A 19,746-nucleotide genomic window follows, 5' to 3' on the forward strand; every position below is an offset into this window, starting at 1 on the left:
AGGATAAATCATTATACACTCATGAGCATGGATTCCCAGCACGGTCCTTAAAAGACTATCCTGAGTGAACAGCGCGCTCACATGTTTATCGGAGCAGAGGCCAATAGGGGTTTTCCCTCCCGATGGCAGTGAAGGTTAATTCACCCGAAGTATGCACGCATTAATCTCGCCAGTAATGTGTATTAATCTAAAGTTGACAGGGATGGAAATGCCGCTGTGGCCATCGCAGTCTGGAAGATCTTCCCCGCAATTCCTGTCATTCAAGCGATCCCATCCATTTGTTGACGAGGCAGCTTCATTGGAGGGAATTGAGGGCACTCGTTCTATAAACAATTTGAAACAGTGTTGCTGATACCTCAGAGATGAGGAGTGTTCTACAGTAGGAGGACTCCCTACGGAGGATCAAGTAAACAACATTAGTCCCCCAGCATCTCGCTGAAATACATAGTTGTCACTTAATTATGTGGAGCTGCCAAAGTGCGCAAAACGATTGGAGCGGTGAATGCTAGTCCATCCCACCGGTAATTAATGGGAAATCAACAGGGGAGTTTTACTGTGTATGGAGTCGGAGTCTCGCCCAGATCGCACCGTGTCCTCTTCACAATTCCCCCCTCTCCTTTTCTCATTCCTCTCCTTAAAACCAGCAGACGCCCCTTCCAGACCTCGAGCCTCAATCTCATCTTCCTCCCATCTGCTGTCTCCTGATCCTTTCTTTCTACCTCCGCAGCAATCCGTCGATCCGACCCCCGATTGTGCTAGCTTCCCCGATGCTCCTTCGGTGACGCGCCGGTTCTTTTGCCGCAACGTGTTGCCTAGACTCAAGGCGCAACCTCAACCGCTCCCTTCAAGCACTGACAATCGACTCAATCTCGTTGGATCCGATTTTATAATTTGCGGAACACATCCGGTGCTGCTGTGTTCTCGGCCTACAAGGATAGCTGCAGCTGCACTACTGTCGCGTCGGACTTCCGTGTGGCAATCTGGCCTTTCAGCGCAATTATCCGCATCCGCCTTTAACCCCTTTGTCCCCCAACAACTCCTGCTCGCGTAACCTTCGGCAACCCGATGCCTAGAGACTGACTCGAAAACTCGCGAGAGATCGCTTCTACCGCTCCTACCTCAGCAAACCTCGCTGAGTCTCGTGCCTCCTCCCTCTACTTGTTTCCGCAACGCTGCTGCCGCACATTTGTGTCCCCCCCGGTAGCAAAACACACCCCAACCGGATTTAACCTATCTCCATCGCCCAATTGTCACGACTCTCTTACGCTGAATCTAGTTCAATTGAGAATTGGTGTGTTTCTGCGGTCCCTGCAACACTTTTTCTGAAATCCGCAGCTGACAATCTCGTCATTGCTAGATTAACGATGATGAACCCATATATCAGCTGGGCCATTGTGCTCGTTGTCGCTGGTAGCCTAGGATATTACTACAAGGAATCGAATGTCAAACCTAAGAGCTCTGTAAAGCCCATCATAGAGAAGACAGAGCCCGCGGCCCCGGTGAAAAAACAAAAACGGAAGGCGAAGAAATCCCCAGAACCTACATCCGCCCCTACCGCTCCGGCTAGCGAGAAGCCCACCTTTGAGGTCAATGCCCCTGAAGATGACGTTGCAGATGAGGAAATTGACCAGAAGGAGATGGCGAAGCGATTTGCCGCTGTGAAGAACGGCACCTCGTCCTCTCAGTTCGCTGGCGGCGAAAGCAAGAACCAGAAGAAGAAGAACAAGAAGGCCGCTTCTCGTCAGCTCGAACCCAGCAATGATGAGCGCTCCACTTCTCGTGTTTCCACCAGAACGTCGTCGACTACCGGCGCCGACGCTGATGATGACCTCTCCTCCACTGGCTCTCCTCAGGTTAACCCCACTGCCGCCGGCTACGTCTCCGATATGCTTGAGGCCCCTGCTCCTGGAGCATCAGTTCTCCGGGTTACTGGCTCCGTGGACTCGAACACCCAGAAAAAGAAGAAGGCCCAGAACTTCAAGGAAGTGGAGACCAAGAAGCAGCGCCAACAGCGACTAAAGAACGAAGCCCGGAAGCAGGAAGTCCAGGCTGCTGAGGAAGAGCGTCGCAAGCTTCTCGAGAAGCAGCTTCACACTGCCCGCGAGGCTGAGCGTCGCGAGGCTGCTGCCAAGCCGGCGGCTGCTCCTCAGACCAATGCCTGGCAAACAAAGGAGGCGCCTAAGCCTTCGAACGGTACTTCCCAGCCTCAGCAAGCCGCAAAGGTTGACTTGCTGGACACATTTGAGCCCAGCTCGACTTCCACCAAGTCCGCTGGTACCTCCCAGCAATGGAACCAGGGACTTCCCTCCGAGGAGGAGCAGATGCGCCTTCTCGGCGCCGGCGATGACGCGTGGACCACAGTTGGCACCAAGAAGCCCAAGAAGAAGGGCGGAAAGACCGACGAAAGTGAAGCCAGTGCGTCTGAGAGCCAGCCAGCCCCCGCTGCTCCCGCTCCCGCCCCTGTTGAGCGTAAGGTGAAGGTGACCCCGACTTACCTCCCTGACGTTCTTCGGTCCGACAAGAAGGGACACCCTCTTGACTCCGACTGGGCCGCATAAATATTCTGATCATCCGTCTGAGATGAAATATATCACCCATTTAGGGACACAACTCCTCAAAAAATTGGAGTATTCTCACCAGGGACTGTACTTATTATTTTTGGTTCCGGCGTTCGGTTGCATCATTATACCAAAAGCCACACATATGGCGACATGGTCTGCTTCAGCAATAGCTTCAGCGAAGAGAGAAAGGAACTCCAAAATCGATAAGCCACGCAAAAGCTCAAGAAAGAAAAGCAAAGAAAAGCACCGAACCACCGCACAAAAAAAAAAAGGCCTTCACACCAGAGCCATGTATTCTCTCCACCTTGTTTTGCCCAAATTTCTTTTTTGTTCCTCCTTTTATTATTGCCGACATACCTTCTATCTGAATTGATGTGTTCTCTCCTGGTTTCAGCCTGTACCAGAGAGAAAACGGGGCTTTTCTTCTGATTTTGTGTATTCTAAATTTTCTACTGTTAGTTCAGACACTGCAATAAAGCTTTGGGGGGTTTATTATATTTCAACTCTGAATCGGCACATCCTGCTGCTTCTTAGTTTCTTAAGCAAGGTTATTGGCACATGAACTCTACCGAGAGTCCCGTCCGACGCGAGGGCAGGATTATTATGTTGACTGTTGAGATCGGGAACGATGATCATCGCGTACCTTACATGGGACGGTGGGGTTTATTGAATAACTCAGCTGCAGGGCTGTGCCAGCGTCTCAAATCTGTCAGGCCCCGAGTCTAAGTACCAGACCAACATAGCCACCAGCTCACAGCCTCCAGCTTCGGGGCCATTACGGCTGCCACGGCCAATGCCAGCATCTGGAGAATTACCAGCGCCGTGAAGACTGCAGAAAGTGCGGAATTGACGATCGACGAATGGCGTCACTGGGGAATCCAAGCCTGGCAGCCACGGCCCAAACAGGACTAGCGCCGCGTTCTGGTCATCGTGGCCTGAAAGTGTCTTAGTGCGCAGTCACGGGCCTCGGAGGCGGAGTGGGCGACAGTAAGAGACAACTATTCAACATCCTCCCTCTATTGACATCTCAATTACCTCCGTATCCCTTCCGTTTTCCTTTCCCTCCTCCTTCACTCCTTGACTTATCCTCCGGCACCTGCGTCTTTGGTGCTTCCCCGTCAATTGCATTCTCGCTTCCTCCTTGTTTGGACACTTGTCGCGCTTCCCCTCCCTTCCACGCCATCGTCCTCGATTGATCTTGTGCTCCCGCGCACCACCGAAACACCGCTGCCATGGCGCATATTCGTGGCACTGCAGGCTATAACCTTGGCCACCAGAACCCCTTTGGCGGCCCCGGAACCGCAGCTGCAACCGACGACCCAAGCCCCTTGGATGCCATTCGTGAACAAACAAGCAAGATTGAAGATTGGCTGGACACCGTTTCGGATCCTATCAAGCCGTAAGTGTTTTGGAACCTGGATTCATCCCTTGAGCTCCTCGCCAACTCCGACGGAGTTGAATACTGTGCCGCATGGCGTCACTTTTTTTTTAAGAGCTCTACTGACAGCGTGTCTTTCTCCGCAGGTACCTGCCCGCAGTTGGTCGTTTCTTGATCGTGGTCACTTTCCTTGAGGACAGCTTGCGGATTCTCACACAATGGAGCGATCAGCTTCTTTACTTGAGCGATTACCGGAAGAGTAAGCAAACGGCCCTGTCTATACCTCTTTCATCTTACCCCGACTTTGCCCGTTACTCCTCTATGCGACCTGCTGCCCATGAAAGGGAAACAATGAGCGCAATCTGACTCTTTTTCCTTGGCAGTTCCATGGGGTATCACGCATGCTTTCCTCATTCTCAACGTTGTAGCTATGACTGTGTGCTCTGTTCTCGTTATTGGCCGTAAACATGCGGAGATCGCTGTCGCTGGTCTTCTAGGTGTTGTTGTTGTTCAGGGTCTTGGATATGGGCTTATTTTCGACCTCAACTTTTTCCTTCGCAATCTGAGTGTTGTTGGTGGTCTACTCATGGTCCTCTCCGACTCTTGGGTTCGCAAGAAGTTCGTGCCCGCCGGGTTGCCGCAGCTAGATGAGAAGGACCGCAAGATGTACGTCCAGTTTGCTGGTCGCGTCCTGCTCATCTTCCTCTTCGTTGGCTTTGTTTTCTCTGGTCAGTGGAGCTTGTGGAGAGTCATTGTCAGCCTGTTCGGCTTCGTCGCCTGCGTTATGGTCATTGTTGGTTTCAAGGCCAAGTTCAGCGCAATTCTTCTTGTGCTCCTGCTGAGCGTTTTCAACATTCTTGTCAACAACTTCTGGACGGTATATACCCCACCCACGCTTTGTTTACATTTTCCATGGAATTTAAACTGACAACGCGCTAGCTGCACCCTCACCACCCTCACAAGGATTTCGCCAAGTACGACTTCTTCCAGATCCTTTCTATTGTGTAAGTGCCACTTTGAAAATATAACCCTCGTGGAACTCCAGCTAACTGTATCCAGTGGAGGACTGCTGCTTCTGGTGAACATGGGCCCTGGCCAGCTAAGTATGGACGAGAAGAAGAAGGTTTACTAAACAAACCAACCCGAAAATGCCCATTGGGCAAGACATGCATGCAGCGCAGAGTGGGTTACACCTTTACTCTTTGGATCCACCCGACATGATCTGTCCGATCCGCACTATGATACGCACAGCAAACAAAGCAAATCTTATCTTATCTTATATGAAAACCAACCGTTTTTACTCTTGGAAATTTGGTCTTATCTTATAAAAGCAGATCCTTCCGCTGGCTGACTGAGTGATTGATTGATTGATTTCAAACGAGCTTCTACTTCTTTTTTTTTCTTCACTTTACTACCTCACGTACCATACACATCACGTTGAAATGGAAGTTTACAGAGTAAAGGGAGTAGAGGAGACGTAAATACTATACAATTACATTAGTGTCAGCCATGCTATGCTCATTGATACATGAAAAAATTGAAATCGGAATCAAAATCATATTCAGACATGCAGAATTCACTTAGTTAAATGTTAACTATTATGGGGTATGTACAGCGAAATATATTTTAGAACAGTATATATATATCCCTTCACTCTGCCCGACATGAACGGGATATAAAGCAACATTTCTATCCACTACGTACTTGTTTAGTTTATTTAAAAGTCTAAATTATGGATATCGGATTCAGAGTTAAGCTTTTTTTAATCCTGCAGAATATAAAAATGCTAGATACAAAAAGGTTGCTTCGAAGTAATAAACAAACAACAACGCTGGACATGCAAAGCGGATTTTGGAGTAAAAAAAAGTAGGTACTCGATGACAACGGTGTAGGAATTGAAACAGGAAACGGATTAAAGAGTGATATGTCATGCGACAGAGATAATGGGAACAAAAGTGAATTCGATGTACTCTGCAAGGGAAATATGCAAAACGGAAGGAGTGTAGGATGCGCGATCTATTATGCCTGCTTTTAATTCGTTCAGTTTATACTGGTCCTGCCGTATAAATTTTTTCCAAACGAAATTGCAGCGCGCTGCGAATACATACGCACAGGTGATGGTAGGAATAAGGGAATAAATCAGAAGGCCGCCCACCAGGATACAAGGCCGCCCAAGGTAAAAAGCCCAAGGTAAAAACCAAGAATAATTAGCCAACGCACTATGAGGACAATGGAGATATCATGGCGAAAAGTACAGCTTCATCTCGGCCTTAGAACTCCATGCTCCACCGCCATGGGCGTACTCGCTCGACTTGGCCTACCGCGAGATCATTGGATTCTTGGATCTCAAGATGCAGCATATGAACGTTTTTGTGGTCGCCCTTATGTATTGAGGTCAGAGCCCTCGAAATCGCAGGACGTGAAGCTTCGAGGCTAGTGTTGGCGTCTTTGGACATGGGCCGCGATACAGGCGTATCGGGCGAGTGAAATGAGTTCCTGGGCGATTCGTCTGTCTCAGCACCTGAGGAAAGAGTGGAACAAGAATCAGACGCCGAATAGATAGGTGATGATATGACGAAACGAGACTCGTCCCTCCCATAGGCATAGAAGGCAGGTGATGGTGGACGGGGGAGGTCTTGCTCGGCTGGTTTTGGTGTTTTAGCGGAGCGGACAGGGGAGGCGGGTGAGGATTCGGGGGATTCGGTGACGAGTTCGGTTGCTAAAGGTGGGAGCGCATGAGTATGGACGCTACGCCGCGATGCTGACTTGTCGCTGTCCATTCGCATACTGGCGTAATCGACGGGTGGACCTGCTGTGCGACTGCTCCGCTCCTTTCCAGACATAACCTTGGCGCTGGGCGGAGGCTGAAGCATCCATCGCGTTTCGGCCCTACTTTTCGGCCCGCTGACGATGGGTGGATGGAGATCGTTGACCGGCGGCACGCGAGGGATATGGTATTTGCTAGAAGTCCGAGAATCCGCCTTACCCTGGCCGGAGATTCCAACCGACGAACCCTTGACCTCGACATCCTCGCCCCATAGCGGTTCGTCCTCACGTTGATACCGCATCATACGGTTCCAGCGATCACCAATGTGCTTGGAACCCATCTTGCTTATCCTTTGAGACGGCGTGAGCGCGGCATCCTGTTCATCGTCCTGGCCAGAATATGCTCCCGTATCCCAGCTATCAACCCGATGATGTGTAGCAGCCCGATGAACACCTCTTCTCCTGGGTGGCGGTCCTGGTCCTAGAGCAAGTTCTTCCGCCCATCCTGGATTTGTACTGAAGGCGGTTGGCTGGAGGAAAGGCCGGGGCTGGTCTGTGACAACTGTCTCGCTCTGCTCCTTTTCCCTCAGTGACCGGGCACGGATAGCTTCCTTCTTGCGCTTTCGACGGTCGGCGGCTTCGGCGCAGGGAGTGCAGGTGACGTAGTAAAAAACGGCGGACTGAGCGCCTCGGAAAAGCCACATGCTGTGCAACGTCCCCAGACCCTCAACACGGTAAAGCGAGACGATAACCGAAATAATCTAGTAGTCGGACGACGCGAAGTGGGATTTACCCAGTAATGCCGTAACACGAAGGCCGAAATCTGTAGTCAAAGCGATCGAGAACCACATGAAGGGCAGCTGTGTCAGGGAATCGAAGACCGCAGGAGAGTCGCAGAGAGAATGAGGGCGAAATCGAGCCCGAGGGGGTAGATGGCGAGCAATTATTGTAAGATCGACCAGCGACCTTGCGGCGGCTCGAAAAATAGAGGCGAGACGGAGAGCGATGGAAAAAGACAAGGAAGTGGAAGGAGCGGAGGGGCTGCAGGAGGGCAAAAGGAAAGGCAGACGCAAGCAAGCGTCGTGGGGGTTGGAGGGAGGAGAGGAAGGAAGTTCAGAGTTCAGAGCTCAGGGCAGCGGCGTTGAAGTCAGGGGAGGCAATAATATGGAGCCAGCCCGTTTGTTACAGTTAATCTACGCCGGATCGAGCCAACCGCGGCGGGGCCGTTCCTTGGCCCGGTGCTGTCAAGCCGTTGATCACTGCGTGTTTGGTTCTGGACTTGACAGGGGCTGTCACTCAGACTGGGAATTGCTAAAGCGTGGTTGTTGAAGCTGTTCAGAGTGCTGCTTTGGGGGAATGCTATTTATTGCGCTGCCTATGCACAGCGCCAACACATCGCGCTATGAGACAAGCCTTGGCTAGCATGAAACAGTCGTCATCGCGCTCCATTAAAACCTCACTACGCAACCAACCCCTCATTACTGTTCAAATTGCCTTGGAATAATCAGTGAATTCTCTATTGGTTAATTTGGACAGCACCGTCTCCCGAAATATGGCTAATGCGCTCCATTCATGCCTTGTGCTTCAGCACATAAACGTGTCTTTCATTATATCCCCACCCGTTGGGGCCGGAGTAAAACTATACAAAAGTAATCTGTCGCTGCCTGCTAATCTATTTTTTACTAGGCCCCTTTATGACCCAATCAAGCTCAGACACTGAGTATATCTCCCACTTCTCAATGCCCGGGTGCAAACTTGTCGATGCATGCACTCTATAACCAGAGACCCAGCCACCATATGGCGCCCCCACAGACGGGCCTCAAGAGTCGAACTCAAGCCAAGCGACAAACAATTATCCGTGCATCTCCGTCCTCATGAGATCAAGCACAAGCCAGCGCGCCATCCCACGAAACGAGGAGTAGAAGCCGCTTGGTCCATCATAGCCTATAGATCGCGCTGCGGTCACTCCAATTGCCCGCACAGAATTGACAAATACCCCTTTTGCTCGCAGAGTAAAACTTCGTATCGCTGATCGGTAGAATCCCATCATCATGCATTCTTCGTCCCGCGTACCACCTCTCCTTTTACCTTGGCCCAGTCGATGTCTCGGTCAATTGCCTCGTCCACTTCTCCGCATACTACCACATTATCACCTCGGATTAGATAAAGACCGTGTTCAATCTGCGAGCTTGGTTCGGGGTCGTCGGGCGTTCGGATGATTCGCTCTATTGTGTCCAGGAGCACCAGGTTTGTGAGTTGGTCTGTCGAGAGAAGCGTTCCGAGGAGAGTCCGTCCGTCGACGGTGAGGATTAAAACTTTTTCTAACACGAGGAATAGCTGCATTAGCATCCATACTTGACGGAATATGTGCATGCAGCGAGACTCACTATTTATGTAGGCGTTGATTGACATGGTGAGAAGTTGGAGGCTGAGGAGGCGGGGGATGAAAAGGAGTATAGCAACAGGGCGTAGGCAAATTAGTTGAGCAAAGCTGTACAAACAGCGCAATACTTCAACTTCAGAATTTTAAGGGTTCGAAAAAGAATCTAGTTCCGTATATCGAAGCTTCTTCACCCGTTTGTCGACTGGAAAGATCACTCTCGGCGCGTCTCTGCAATGGTATTGGGTGCTCGGTTCCCGTGTCCGTGAAACAAACTAATTGCGTTCGGCCAGTTAATAATACAGTGTAGGTGGTTTGTAGGTAGTCGTCTTGGTGAAGGTATGCAGAAAGGCTGTTGATGTGGATGCTCCTGAGCTCTCCGAGGCTCGAAAGCCGCCGGATCCAAAAGCTACGATACATAGGGTCACGTGACCTGCGATCTGTGATGCAGCATCCATTCGCCAAGTGGAGTTTATACTCCAGAAGGTGTTGTATATTACGTTTCAATTTCTCTATGCTTACAATGCGAAATGGTTGGCTTGGTTTTGGTCCCATCTTCTGGGCCAAGCTATAATATTCAAAGCTACAAGTCTCAATTGCTAATAGCCTCAGCTAGCCACCTAATGCGCTGAGATCTAACGGTACACTACTTCCTCTTCCGGCGCGGTAACGCTTCATTCCCCCGACAAATGGACGTGGCTTGGGCAGAAGTCCCTCATTTTGGAATTTAAACCGGTTATCTTCAACCCGGGTCATCCCGTGCGGACCTAGGCTTGTAGCGCTTGACCCTGGCGACGGACCGCCGTTGGAGAGCGTGTAGGCACTGGCTGCCAGACTGGAACGGTCTGGTATGTTGCTAGATTCGTATGAGTACGGCCGCGATGCTGGCTCGCTTGGCGGTGCGGAAGGAGGAATAGACGGGGGTGCAGTGGGAGGTGCAGAAGGCGGAGGAGGGGGAGGTGGCGCTGACGGAGCTGATACTGGTGGAGGCGGTGGGGGAGCTGACGGAGTTTGATGGCTATGGCCAAGGGCATTCCGCGCAGCTTGAACCGCCAATGATGCCGAGGGGGGGCCGTTCGGGGGAACTGGCGGCGGAGCAGGGGCTGATGGAGGGGGTGGTGGAGTGGACCGAGCTGGTGCTGGCGGAGGTGGAGGTGGACGAGGTGCGGCCGCTGCAGGAGGTGGGGGAGGGGGTGCGGATGGACTGGCGGAAGGAGGGGGAGGAGGAGCAGGGGCTGAAGGCTTCCGCAACGATACTGGCGGTTTCGATGAACCTGGTAATGGCGGCGGTGATTTTGCCGAGATATTCGATATAACTGAAGATGGCCTTGAGGCTGGTCGTGGAGGAGGTTTCTTGAGGTTCGCAACCAACGGATTGACAGGCGGAGCTGGGGGTGCTTCTGTAGAAGGTGGAGGTGGAGGTCGATTTGCGGGGATCTTTGGGGCTGATCCGACAGGCGGCTTGGGCGGCCGCGAAGTTTCCGAATCTGATAGGTATGGGGAAGCTTCTTTGTTGGCGCCAGTATCTACACCTCCTCGACTGCGAAGCTTGGGCATGCCTCCGGCAAAAAGTCCGGCCAATTGGGGGGCCGCCGGGGCAGCAGTAGGACCGCTATCACTTCCAGGTCCCGTGTCACTGTTACTCCGTAACCGATTTGCGCCCTGCCCAGGGGGAACTGGAGGAGCAAGCCCACTGGGGGGCTTCGACATTCCAGGAACAGGAGGCGCGGAGCCGAGCGGAGGACCACCACCAGATGATTTGACGCCTCCGCCTACCTGTGGTGCTGACCTATCATTTGTAACGGCCTTTTTCAGTTTCGTGCCTTTTGAGATATCTGAGAGTAGGGCGCCCTAGTAAGGCATCAGCGGTCTGATCCGAGTGGCAGGTTGGATATATCATAAAAGCTTACCCTATCTTTTCCACCACCTGGTGGTCTCGAGGGTAAATTTCCTGCTGGAGGGGGAGGGGGAGGCGCACCTCCACCAGGGGGCGGTGGCGGCGGAGGTGGAGGAGGAGGAGGAGGCATTATGCGTGGTCAGTAGAGATAGTACCGGTAATGCTGTGGTGTTGAAGCCCAAGGACGGCAAAGGAAAGTGGATATTATGGAGGACTCGAGCATGTGGAGTGCAGAGCTCTCAGTAAAAGGACACAGAATTTAATCCGTCCCAAACCTTCCAAACAGGCGAGAAGATATAAAGAAAGCAAGCAGACGAGCGTGTTGAAGAGGAAAGGAGATGACGATGGAGGGCTGGATAGAGAGCGGGTGGCGGTGCCCTCTGTAGGCGGCAGTAATATTCCGCCTTGTCGCTCGTCCAGGGCGGCTGTTGCGCCCAATCCTTCTCCACTCGCTGTTGAACATTGATTTGCGACTGGGGATTTAGGCCACACCGTTGCAATGAAGGGAATTGCGTTGAGAAATCAGAGGGCTTCGAAGTCTGAAGCGCTTATTTGCCAATTATGCCAATTATCTGGGTCGCCAGCCGTCCGTTCTCGCCCTCAGCCCACCCGATCGTATGCGTCGGCAACCAAGGCCACCCGCCGGCCTCAAATCGGACAATGTCTCACAAAGAAGGGCTTGGGGACTCCCTCGAGACCACTGCTGCCGCTACGAAGGCATGTCTCGACCGAGACTGGGTCGATGAATTTACCCGACCTCAGTACAGCTCTGCGTGAGGTCCAAGCCGGTTCTGCAGAACTTCGAAACTCGCAAACCGTTCCCTCAAACAGCGGAGTTGTAGAACTCCTACAGAAATGCCTCGATATTGCAGAAACAATTGTGCAGCCGAACCGATCCTCTACGAATACAGACAGCGAAATTACATCGCTACTCCACCTAGAAGAAAAGAATGGCAAGAAGGGATCCCAACCAACACGCAACGCGCAGATATCCCACCCGGCAGCAGACACACTCTGCCGCATTGTTCACGAACTCCTAACAGATGAGAAAGTCTTCATATCTCCAGAAGCATTGAACTCCTACGTCAAGATCCATACGCTGCTCAAGCGACCGCAGCACCTTCCGGAGATCTTCCACCTCTACGCCAACAAACCAATCCCCGAGGAGAACAGCTCACCCATCAAATACCTCCCACCCAACCCGAAAAATATCAACAGTGCTATCCCAGCCGACCTCGCCAACATGGCCATCGACGTCGCAATTGAGCAGCGAGACCTCGGTCTCGTACTCGCAATAATCGATAATTCTTTCTGCACCCCCGCATTCCACCGAGCAAAGTTTTTCAAACGGGCTGCTGCTCCCCTCGGCGTTCTCGCAACGACGCCTCTCGGCTGTTACGTCGCGGCATCATGGGCCGCCAGTTTCCAGAACACAATGGAGCCGAGCACGGCTACGGCCATTGCGTTTGCTGCCACTCTTGCTTACGTCGGCGGGACTTCATCCGTTGGGGTCTTAGCTATTGTTACAGCGAACGACCATATGGAGCGTGTTGTTTGGATGCCGGGTATTCCTTTACGACAGCGTTGGCTGCGGGAAGAAGAGCGAGCGGCTTTGGATAAGGTTTCGATTGCCTGGGGTTTTAAGGATGTTTATATGCGGGGAGAGGAAGAGGGCGAGGAATGGGATACTCTACGGGAGTTTATCGGAATGAGGGGGATGATTCTCGATAAGACGGACTTGATGGAGGGCATGCAATAAATCTATCCTGTCTGTGTACCACTATACATGTTCATAATACTAGTTGCAAAGGTCGAATTAGAGTGTAATATACCTACCACAATACTTTGAGGATACGTTTTTACGAAGAAACAAATATTAGGAGCAACCAGCGAGTTACATTTCAGCTAGCTAAAGCATACATAATCCCACGTCACACCTAAATCCTTTAACTTTTTTCCCTTGTTTTTTTACCAACCCCACTTCTCTCCAGTTAAGAAGAAAAGAAAGTCTCTAGTAGACACGGCGGGGAGGAGACATGGTAGCCTTGATGACAAGGGAGCCAACGTTCTGCCAGCCCTTCTTGAGGAGAGAGACAAGGTAGTTGATGGCAAGCATGATGTTGGCGACGAGCTCGTCCTGGGTCATGCCGACGTTGCCAACGGCAACACCGAGGCAGAGAACCTTCTTAAGCTGGAACTTGATGGTGGACTTGACGTCGTTGACCTTGACGGCCATGTCCTCGTTGTGGGAGACGGGGGTGGGGAATTTACCAGCTGTATTGGTTATTAGTATATTATACCAGAAGGCGGGGGGCCATGAAGGACAGAGGGGGGACATACCCTTGGAGAGACCGGGACCCAAGAGACGGGGGATCTGCTTGATGAGACCGTCGGAAGCGAGGAAGGCATCGTACTTGCGGGCAAGCTTCTTGATGAGCTTCTTGTTCTTGTTCAGCTTCTTGAGGTCATCAGCGGACATGGCGTCGATGCCGTGGTGCTTGGCACGGTCAAGATCGTGCTGGTCACCAAGAACACTGTATTATCACCTGGTCAGCTACTTGTTCCTAGAATGGCGTCTTCATCGAATTTTCCTTCGTTTTCTTCGATTTTTTTTTTTATTCATCCTTCCTGGGGTATGCGAGCGACGTACCAGATGGACATGCCGGGGCGAGGGACGGTGGGGAGCTTGATGGTACCCGAGAAACGCTTGTCACGCTGGGGGTCGTAGTTCTTCAGACCGATCTGAAGCTCGACGGTCTCGAGGAAGTTTCTCTTCTTCTCATTGTGAGAGTAGTTGAGCAGTTGCTCGACATTCTGGCGCACTCCGGCTGTAAAGGAAAAGAAATTTCAGTTAGTCAAGGTGTTCGGAGTGGTGCGTGTGAAAAGTATCCAACATACCGACTGTGATCTTAGACATGGTGCTGACAGTCTTCCAAAAGAACCTCTTTCAAAATCCTTATGGTGTGGCTCTGCGCTGAATGTTGACGAAGAAAAAGAGGTCGTGGGCGGTCGATGGTGGCTCTGAAAATCCGGACTCCGCTTGTGGGTGCCATGGCCCGCTAAACTACGTTGGGCCTAGCTGTGCCCTAATCAAATCTGGATGACTCATCCACTGGTCTTGGCCTCGCTGTTTAGTTACCTTTTTTTCTTTCGAGTTTCAGCCTGCAATCATGGCCCGAGGTAAATTATTTTCATTATTAAATACTCATATGATAATAATCATATCGGGCATGTGATATATACCCAGATTTGAGCAAAGAAGTCTAGACTCTCGGACGAGATATGTACCCATCGTGCCATAAAGCTCGATGTTTCATGAGACGAACGCTGTCTAGACATCAAGCCAGCAATAACAACATTCATTATTATTTGCCAACAGGATCGATGACTCTTAAAATGACACATTCGGAAAATTAATGTCAAGGCCTTCCCAGTCCCAAATCTGACCCAGCTCGCCCAGATCTACCTGTGACAGATCTGTGAATGCGCTATACCCATTTATCGGGTCTGAGGGGAGAAAATCTCGAGACGTGGGGGCAAGAAGCTCGTCGTTAAACATATTTCCCGGCGATAGTGTCGTAGTATCACCGGGTAAAGGGTCTGGGATGCCCGGTATATCTGACAAAGTAGGAGGCGCTTCGATTGAGCTCTCAGGAGCCGTGGAGCCTGTAAAAGCCGCAGCTTCTTTTGGCACCAATGGAAGGCAGGCGACAAGCTTCTTCAAAGCTGTGTAGCAGATCATCCCAGTTTTGGCACGCCCTGATAGTCGTCCTAGCTCGGCAAGCGTTTTCGGGATCGCATCGAGTATCCTGTCTCGCTGTGGAAGGGTTTTGTTTTCATCGTGTACGATGGCGGAGCATAATAGTGCGGCTGTGTCAAACATGAGGAAAGGAACAAAATGGAATTTTGCGTTCAGGGGTAGTATGTGTTTTAGTAGGTCGTTGCAAGCTTCAAGCAGCTTTAGTGCGTTTTCGACTGCAGTTGTTTGTAGACCCTTTTCTATGCTGGAGCTATCCGGGTTGATATGTTTTGTTAGACATTGCTTTAGGGGCATCAGCATCATCATATATCCTATGACATGTAGTTGGAAGCGTTGCAGTTTTATGAATCCATGAGTTTCGTCCAATCGGGTATCGGGGTTTGAAATGGAATATGCTGGAGGGAATGATTTGAACCATTTCTCTGTCTCTTGCTGGACATTCATTGCTTGAGTTGATGATAGGACACCACCCATTACTCCCGGTAATTCTGATATTGACAGGCCAAGCTGACATTGAAGAACCATGTGGGTAATTGGGGAAGGAGTTTCGGGCTGAAAGTCCACTGTCTCCAACCGCATATCGGGTAGTTCGAACGTACAGCAACTGCTGTTGATTATAAACGGGCGGGATAGTAATAAAGACATTTGCCTTGACGTGTTAGGGAGGTCTGATAAGAGAGGGGAAAACATACCAATCCCAGGCAAACAGTATGAACCAAAGCCGCCTTCTCATTTCACGGTCAAAGCCAGAGAACCTTGGACCCGAAGAACTTCTATGCATGCCTTTTCGGGAAGGCATATTAGCAAACCTCCCGTGTACAATGTAGAAGAGACGAAGAAAAATTAATAGATACCTAGCTCTTGTGCCTCGTGAATAGCGGCACCCAAGGCATGCCATGACTCTACAAATAATGCTTCAGTTTTAAACCACTGGGCAGTTAAGAATAATTGTTGCACCTGCATCAATCCACCCTTACCAGGGCCGATTGTATTGCTTAGTTGCTTTGCTGTGTTATGGTATAGTGTTGAGAGGCTGTCGGCAGGTTGCCCTAGCTCTGATTCCAGTTTTTGGCGGGTTTCTTCGTCGAGGGAGGAAATAGAACATGCGCAGAGTCGGAGCAACAAGCATGTAAACTCTGGAGTAGGTTGCAAATCAATTGCTCTCCCTGACCACCAGGAATTATAGTCCTGCATAAAAGCCGGTGGGTAGAGAGCATAGTACTGGTAATTTGTGTTATCGAGGTAATGGTCAACGAGGATATCTAACCAAGTGTAAGCGCTATCTAAATAAATGATTTGCAAGAAAGCTTGTACCTGTGTAAGGTTTTGAGGGGATGGCATGTAGGGCGTTCTTCATCTCGCTAGAAAGACTGGCTCGACTATCTAGTGAGATCGCGGCTGGCTTTTCATATGAGAAGGCCACGGTTAGCTTGTTTAATCCAAGTAGATGAATAGCACATGGCTCTACCTCTTGAGTGCCGTTATCCGGCACACTTTGGGTATCGGGTAGATACCCGAGGGATCGGAAATCATCATTGTTAGCAGATATAATGCCATCATCATTTAGAAGCTCCTGTTTTGGGTCTTCAATATGTATTTGGTGGCCCTCCAGCGTTCTGAGTAATTATCCGCCTGAGGTTAACGTATTTCTTGAGAAATAGAGTCTATGCGAACCTTTTGTCGTTGGCCACTGAGTTGGCCGCCCTTACAGCCTTTTTCGGGATGAATTTACATTGGTGTGCTATTTTCCTTGCCTGGCAGTGATTACATGGCCATGTCCGATTGCACTGCTCCGTCAAATATTAGACCAAGATATATTTAGCCAGCGGCTTGAAGACTGATTCACTCGCCTTTTGCTTTCGGCGTTGGCATTCAGTGCACGCAGTTGCAGAGCGAACAGGGACCCTTTTAGACCCGTCCCGGGCAGCCATTTTGGAGCCAGTCCGAGGATTTCCGAGTCGACGTTTCCATATGAAGTTGTGTTGAGGATCGTTGATTTGTCGTTCTGGCTCGCCGCCCTCTGCGTCATCCCGCCGCTTTAAGGTCCTGCATGTGACCTGTACCTGATCCGCTGGGCGCTCTCTATTCTTTTCAAGTCAACAAACATTGTAAGGTTGAAGGATCTAAATACTGCAAATTCAGTAACTATCACATAACGAGTGTAATTCATGGATCATGTTAACCGCCCTGGTCTCATCGATGTGGGGGACGCAGCCCCTCCGGCCTACTGGCTACAGTTAAGAAAGTGATCTGAAACCACGACTCAGGGATGATGGTCCATTTGTCCTTGAATTTTCGTTGTTTACTGTTCTGCAGCTGCTGCAGGAAAGTCCATGGCGGGTCGGGTCGTGTGAAGGGACGAGAAACAAGCATTAGACGGACTGGCGGCAAGAAATACCCTGTGTAGCCTGCCAGCCTCAGCGCCTAAGCGCTCAACTGACCCGGTCATCGCCCGTGACAGCTGATTGTCTGCAGATTGATCCCAACATCAATCCTCCAAGCTTTAATCTATCAATATTTCGCTCTCTTTCATTATATCAGTGCTTCCGATGTTAGATTCTTTGTTGCATATTGAGCGTTTTACGTACCAAGGCAATTCATAGCTACGCTTTATTTATTGACTTCCAGCAACACCATGTCCGAAGCGCCAAGCTCGCCTGTGCGGAGCTTGATGACAGCACAGGAATACTATTCCAGTTTTCCAAATAATCCTAGTATCAGCGAGGGCTTCCACAATATTGACGAGTCTTCGCATTTCCGGGATAGTCTCGCATTACTACGTGACGCCGAGACCAGGAACTTTGTACTGGATTTTGGTAACGAGGACGCTTGGTGTGCTGTGGACTTGGAGACGCAAGACCTTACTGCATTGCTTACTCATAATGTACGTGGTCAGAGATAAGTCTTTGTTATAGGGAACAATAGCTGATATTCGTATAGAGGTCGAGGTGTTTTGGAACGCGATGGATGTAAGTAATATCGCACTCCATATACATAGCTCATTCCACTGACCAAATTATTTAGAAATATATGGGCCCCAGAAGAACAAAAAGACCTGATCAAGGTCTGGCATGCCAATCCAAGCCCGATCCTGGATAACAACGCAGCTGACTGAATAATCAGGCCATCACCAGCTACTACGGTGTCTCCGAGCGCCTGCAAGGGCTAATGTGCACCGATCCAGTAACCCGACCATCAAAACCCACCACCCCTGCCCAACCTGCAAGGAGAAGCTTCCAATCAAGAAGTAGTCCTAAACTAGCACGCACCAATGTGGACGAAGATCTGGAAGACGGTACTGCCTTGAAACCGTTGCCGAGCTCCGAAGAGGTCCATGCTGCTGCATCGTTTAGAGGGATTACGTTTGGTCATGTCGTGGATCAGATATGGCATTTTTGCTCTACCGATTATGGCCCTAGATGTATGTGATATGACTTGCTTGCGCTTGAGTGGACGGGCGCACTGACATAGCTAGATACTTGCATTGGCTATAACTCTCTTTACTATGTACCAAAACTTGAGATGCCCAATGGAAAGGGACTTCCAGATGGGAGGCGACTATGGTCGTGGCTCATACTGTTTGATGATGGTACGTTGCATGCATAAGCTATCATGTATTGATACTGACACAACCAGGAACCGTTCTCTCCATCCAAGAGAATCCTTACCCAGGAAAGACAACAGCATCAGAGCGAGAAATGAAAGCGGTAACAGCGGTTAGCCGCAGAAATATACAATTAATATTTGCAGGGGTATCGAAACAGCACTCTGCAACGTCTGAAAATGACTCCCTGGTTACCATTAGAGTGCGGCCGTTTCACGATTCTGGCCTGGAGTATGCAAGCATCAAACAGGAGGACGGCGCGAGTCTTCTTTTTTATTATATATTCGACGACTGGGTTTCGAGCTATGCGCTCGTCGCGAAGCGGGAGCATACATATGGGGTTAATCTTGATAGCTTGGTACTGATCCCCTCCATTGGCGAAATAACTAGCTACTAATCTGTGTACAGAGGAGCAGCATGTTGAACAAACCGGTAGTTGGCCTGATAGATCAGCTGCACTGGCTGGGTAGACAACTTGCGGTGCTCAAGCGCCTGTATCAAAGTTATGAGCTTATCATGACACGTATTCTTCAGAGGCAGCGTCTGCTTCACGACGAGGCACGCTCAAACCAGTCTAGGCTGCCGTTTGGCCAAACCTTCACCGATACCGATATCCAGCGGACAATGACAATGCAGGGCAGTTTTAGTGCATCAGGCACACAGGAGAATTCTGTTGGCGTCCGCCTAAGCGCTCCTGCTGTCGCGAGGTTTGAGAGACTGCTTGACCGCATCAAGCTCTACTGTCTTTCAGAGATAGATAGTTGTTTGACAGAAAAAGAGTCGCTTACTTTTCTTGTACGTTAAGGTGCTCTCTGCTCTAACGGGTTGATGCTGATAGAAACAGAACTTCAACTTGATCGCTCTGAAGGACTCTCAGGCGGTTGAGAAACTAACCAGGATAACGATCCTGCTGGCCAAGGTGACAATATTGTTTCTCCCCGTGAGCTTAATGACAGCTTACTTCTCGACCGAACTCGAGGGCGTCAAAGGAGTCTACAACCAGGTCCAGTACTGGGTATCGTTTGCCGTGATCATGTTCCTGTCGGTCGTGATGCTCGTGCTCTTCGGGTATGTTAGCGACACTGTCGAGGGACAGACTATCTATCGGTCGATGTTCCGGACGTTCTTCCGGAAGTCTAGGAACAGGTTCTTAGGCCAGGAAGATATACCAGCAGACCCAGGCCACTTGCATGGACATTGAGCTGGCAGCCTGGAAAAACCAGGTAGCATTCCACAGGATTCAAGGCAACAGTACAGGCCTTATGACGCAAATTGTATATTCACGAGATAGACACGTATTTTTTTTGGCATCCTGGCGTCAGGCATGGTAGCGAATTGCATTCCATTTGTTCCATTTTTTTCAGTCCTAGTATTGAGCGGCTGGTAGTATGGCAGCTCGT

The 19,746-nt window shown here is 50.4% G+C and overlaps 10 protein-coding genes across 10 annotated transcripts; 5 read left to right on the top strand and 5 right to left on the bottom strand.

Annotated features, from left to right (window-relative positions):
• Positions 1 to 270: 270 nt before the first annotated feature.
• Positions 271 to 1,508, top strand: ASPVEDRAFT_36767 (uncharacterized protein). Its single transcript, XM_040811289.1, has 2 exons — positions 271 to 1,291; positions 1,358 to 1,508. The coding sequence occupies exon 1, from the start codon at positions 560 to 562 to the stop codon at positions 1,049 to 1,051; it is 492 nt and encodes a 163-aa protein (XP_040663121.1). The 5' UTR covers positions 271 to 559; the 3' UTR covers positions 1,052 to 1,291; positions 1,358 to 1,508.
• On the top strand, positions 1,365 to 2,558 carry ASPVEDRAFT_24321 (uncharacterized protein; the record flags this gene model as incomplete). The annotated part of the gene is made up of 1 exon (XM_040809660.1): positions 1,365 to 2,558. One exon carries the CDS (start codon positions 1,365 to 1,367, stop codon positions 2,556 to 2,558), a length of 1,194 nt encoding a protein of 397 aa, XP_040663122.1.
• A 1,235-nt stretch (positions 2,559 to 3,793) lies between these two features.
• Positions 3,794 to 5,071, top strand: ASPVEDRAFT_121927 (protein ERV29; the record flags this gene model as incomplete). The annotated part of the gene is made up of 5 exons (XM_040805931.1): positions 3,794 to 3,960; positions 4,086 to 4,198; positions 4,323 to 4,816; positions 4,879 to 4,943; positions 4,999 to 5,071. 5 exons carry the CDS (start codon positions 3,794 to 3,796, stop codon positions 5,069 to 5,071), a joined length of 912 nt encoding a protein of 303 aa, XP_040663123.1.
• Positions 5,072 to 6,209: 1,138 nt separating this feature from the next.
• Positions 6,210 to 7,409, bottom strand: ASPVEDRAFT_122696 (uncharacterized protein; the record flags this gene model as incomplete). Its single annotated transcript, XM_040806011.1, has 1 exon — positions 6,210 to 7,409. The coding sequence occupies one exon, from the start codon at positions 7,407 to 7,409 to the stop codon at positions 6,210 to 6,212; it is 1,200 nt and encodes a 399-aa protein (XP_040663124.1).
• Positions 7,410 to 8,754: 1,345 nt separating this feature from the next.
• ASPVEDRAFT_49383 (U6 snRNA-associated Sm-like protein LSm8) lies at positions 8,755 to 9,117 on the bottom strand (the record flags this gene model as incomplete). The annotated part of the gene is made up of 2 exons (XM_040814155.1): positions 8,755 to 9,026; positions 9,093 to 9,117. The coding sequence occupies 2 exons, from the start codon at positions 9,115 to 9,117 to the stop codon at positions 8,755 to 8,757; spliced, it is 297 nt and encodes a 98-aa protein (XP_040663125.1).
• A 580-nt stretch (positions 9,118 to 9,697) lies between these two features.
• On the bottom strand, positions 9,698 to 11,112 carry ASPVEDRAFT_79088 (putative proline-rich, actin-associated protein Vrp1; the record flags this gene model as incomplete). The annotated part of the gene is made up of 2 exons (XM_040816647.1): positions 9,698 to 10,936; positions 10,996 to 11,112. The coding sequence occupies 2 exons, from the start codon at positions 11,110 to 11,112 to the stop codon at positions 9,698 to 9,700; spliced, it is 1,356 nt and encodes a 451-aa protein (XP_040663126.1).
• Positions 11,113 to 11,287: 175 nt separating this feature from the next.
• On the top strand, positions 11,288 to 12,912 carry ASPVEDRAFT_36771 (uncharacterized protein). The gene has a single exon (XM_040811291.1). It carries the CDS (start codon positions 11,482 to 11,484, stop codon positions 12,739 to 12,741), a length of 1,260 nt encoding a protein of 419 aa, XP_040663127.1. The 5' UTR covers positions 11,288 to 11,481; the 3' UTR covers positions 12,742 to 12,912.
• An 81-nt stretch (positions 12,913 to 12,993) lies between these two features.
• On the bottom strand, positions 12,994 to 13,899 carry ASPVEDRAFT_24327 (60S ribosomal protein uL1; the record flags this gene model as incomplete). Its single annotated transcript, XM_040809662.1, has 4 exons — positions 12,994 to 13,256; positions 13,323 to 13,516; positions 13,633 to 13,810; positions 13,881 to 13,899. The coding sequence occupies 4 exons, from the start codon at positions 13,897 to 13,899 to the stop codon at positions 12,994 to 12,996; spliced, it is 654 nt and encodes a 217-aa protein (XP_040663128.1).
• A 255-nt stretch (positions 13,900 to 14,154) lies between these two features.
• Positions 14,155 to 16,673, bottom strand: ASPVEDRAFT_184014 (uncharacterized protein; the record flags this gene model as incomplete). Its single annotated transcript, XM_040808919.1, has 7 exons — positions 14,155 to 15,391; positions 15,435 to 15,525; positions 15,597 to 16,004; positions 16,057 to 16,144; positions 16,211 to 16,358; positions 16,417 to 16,529; positions 16,581 to 16,673. 7 exons carry the CDS (start codon positions 16,671 to 16,673, stop codon positions 14,374 to 14,376), a joined length of 1,959 nt encoding a protein of 652 aa, XP_040663129.1. The 3' UTR covers positions 14,155 to 14,373.
• Positions 16,674 to 17,074: 401 nt separating this feature from the next.
• Positions 17,075 to 19,738, top strand: ASPVEDRAFT_288823 (uncharacterized protein). Its single transcript, XM_040810165.1, has 8 exons — positions 17,075 to 17,626; positions 17,683 to 17,711; positions 17,767 to 17,806; positions 17,866 to 18,163; positions 18,218 to 18,331; positions 18,379 to 18,704; positions 18,755 to 19,141; positions 19,191 to 19,738. Exons 1-8 carry the CDS (start codon positions 17,378 to 17,380, stop codon positions 19,545 to 19,547), a joined length of 1,800 nt encoding a protein of 599 aa, XP_040663130.1. The 5' UTR covers positions 17,075 to 17,377; the 3' UTR covers positions 19,548 to 19,738.
• The last annotated feature ends 8 nt before the right edge of the window (positions 19,739 to 19,746 follow it).

Source organism: Aspergillus versicolor (assembly GCF_001890125.1).
Source record: "Aspergillus versicolor CBS 583.65 unplaced genomic scaffold ASPVEscaffold_1, whole genome shotgun sequence".
Lineage (NCBI taxonomy): Eukaryota > Fungi > Ascomycota > Eurotiomycetes > Eurotiales > Aspergillaceae > Aspergillus > Aspergillus versicolor.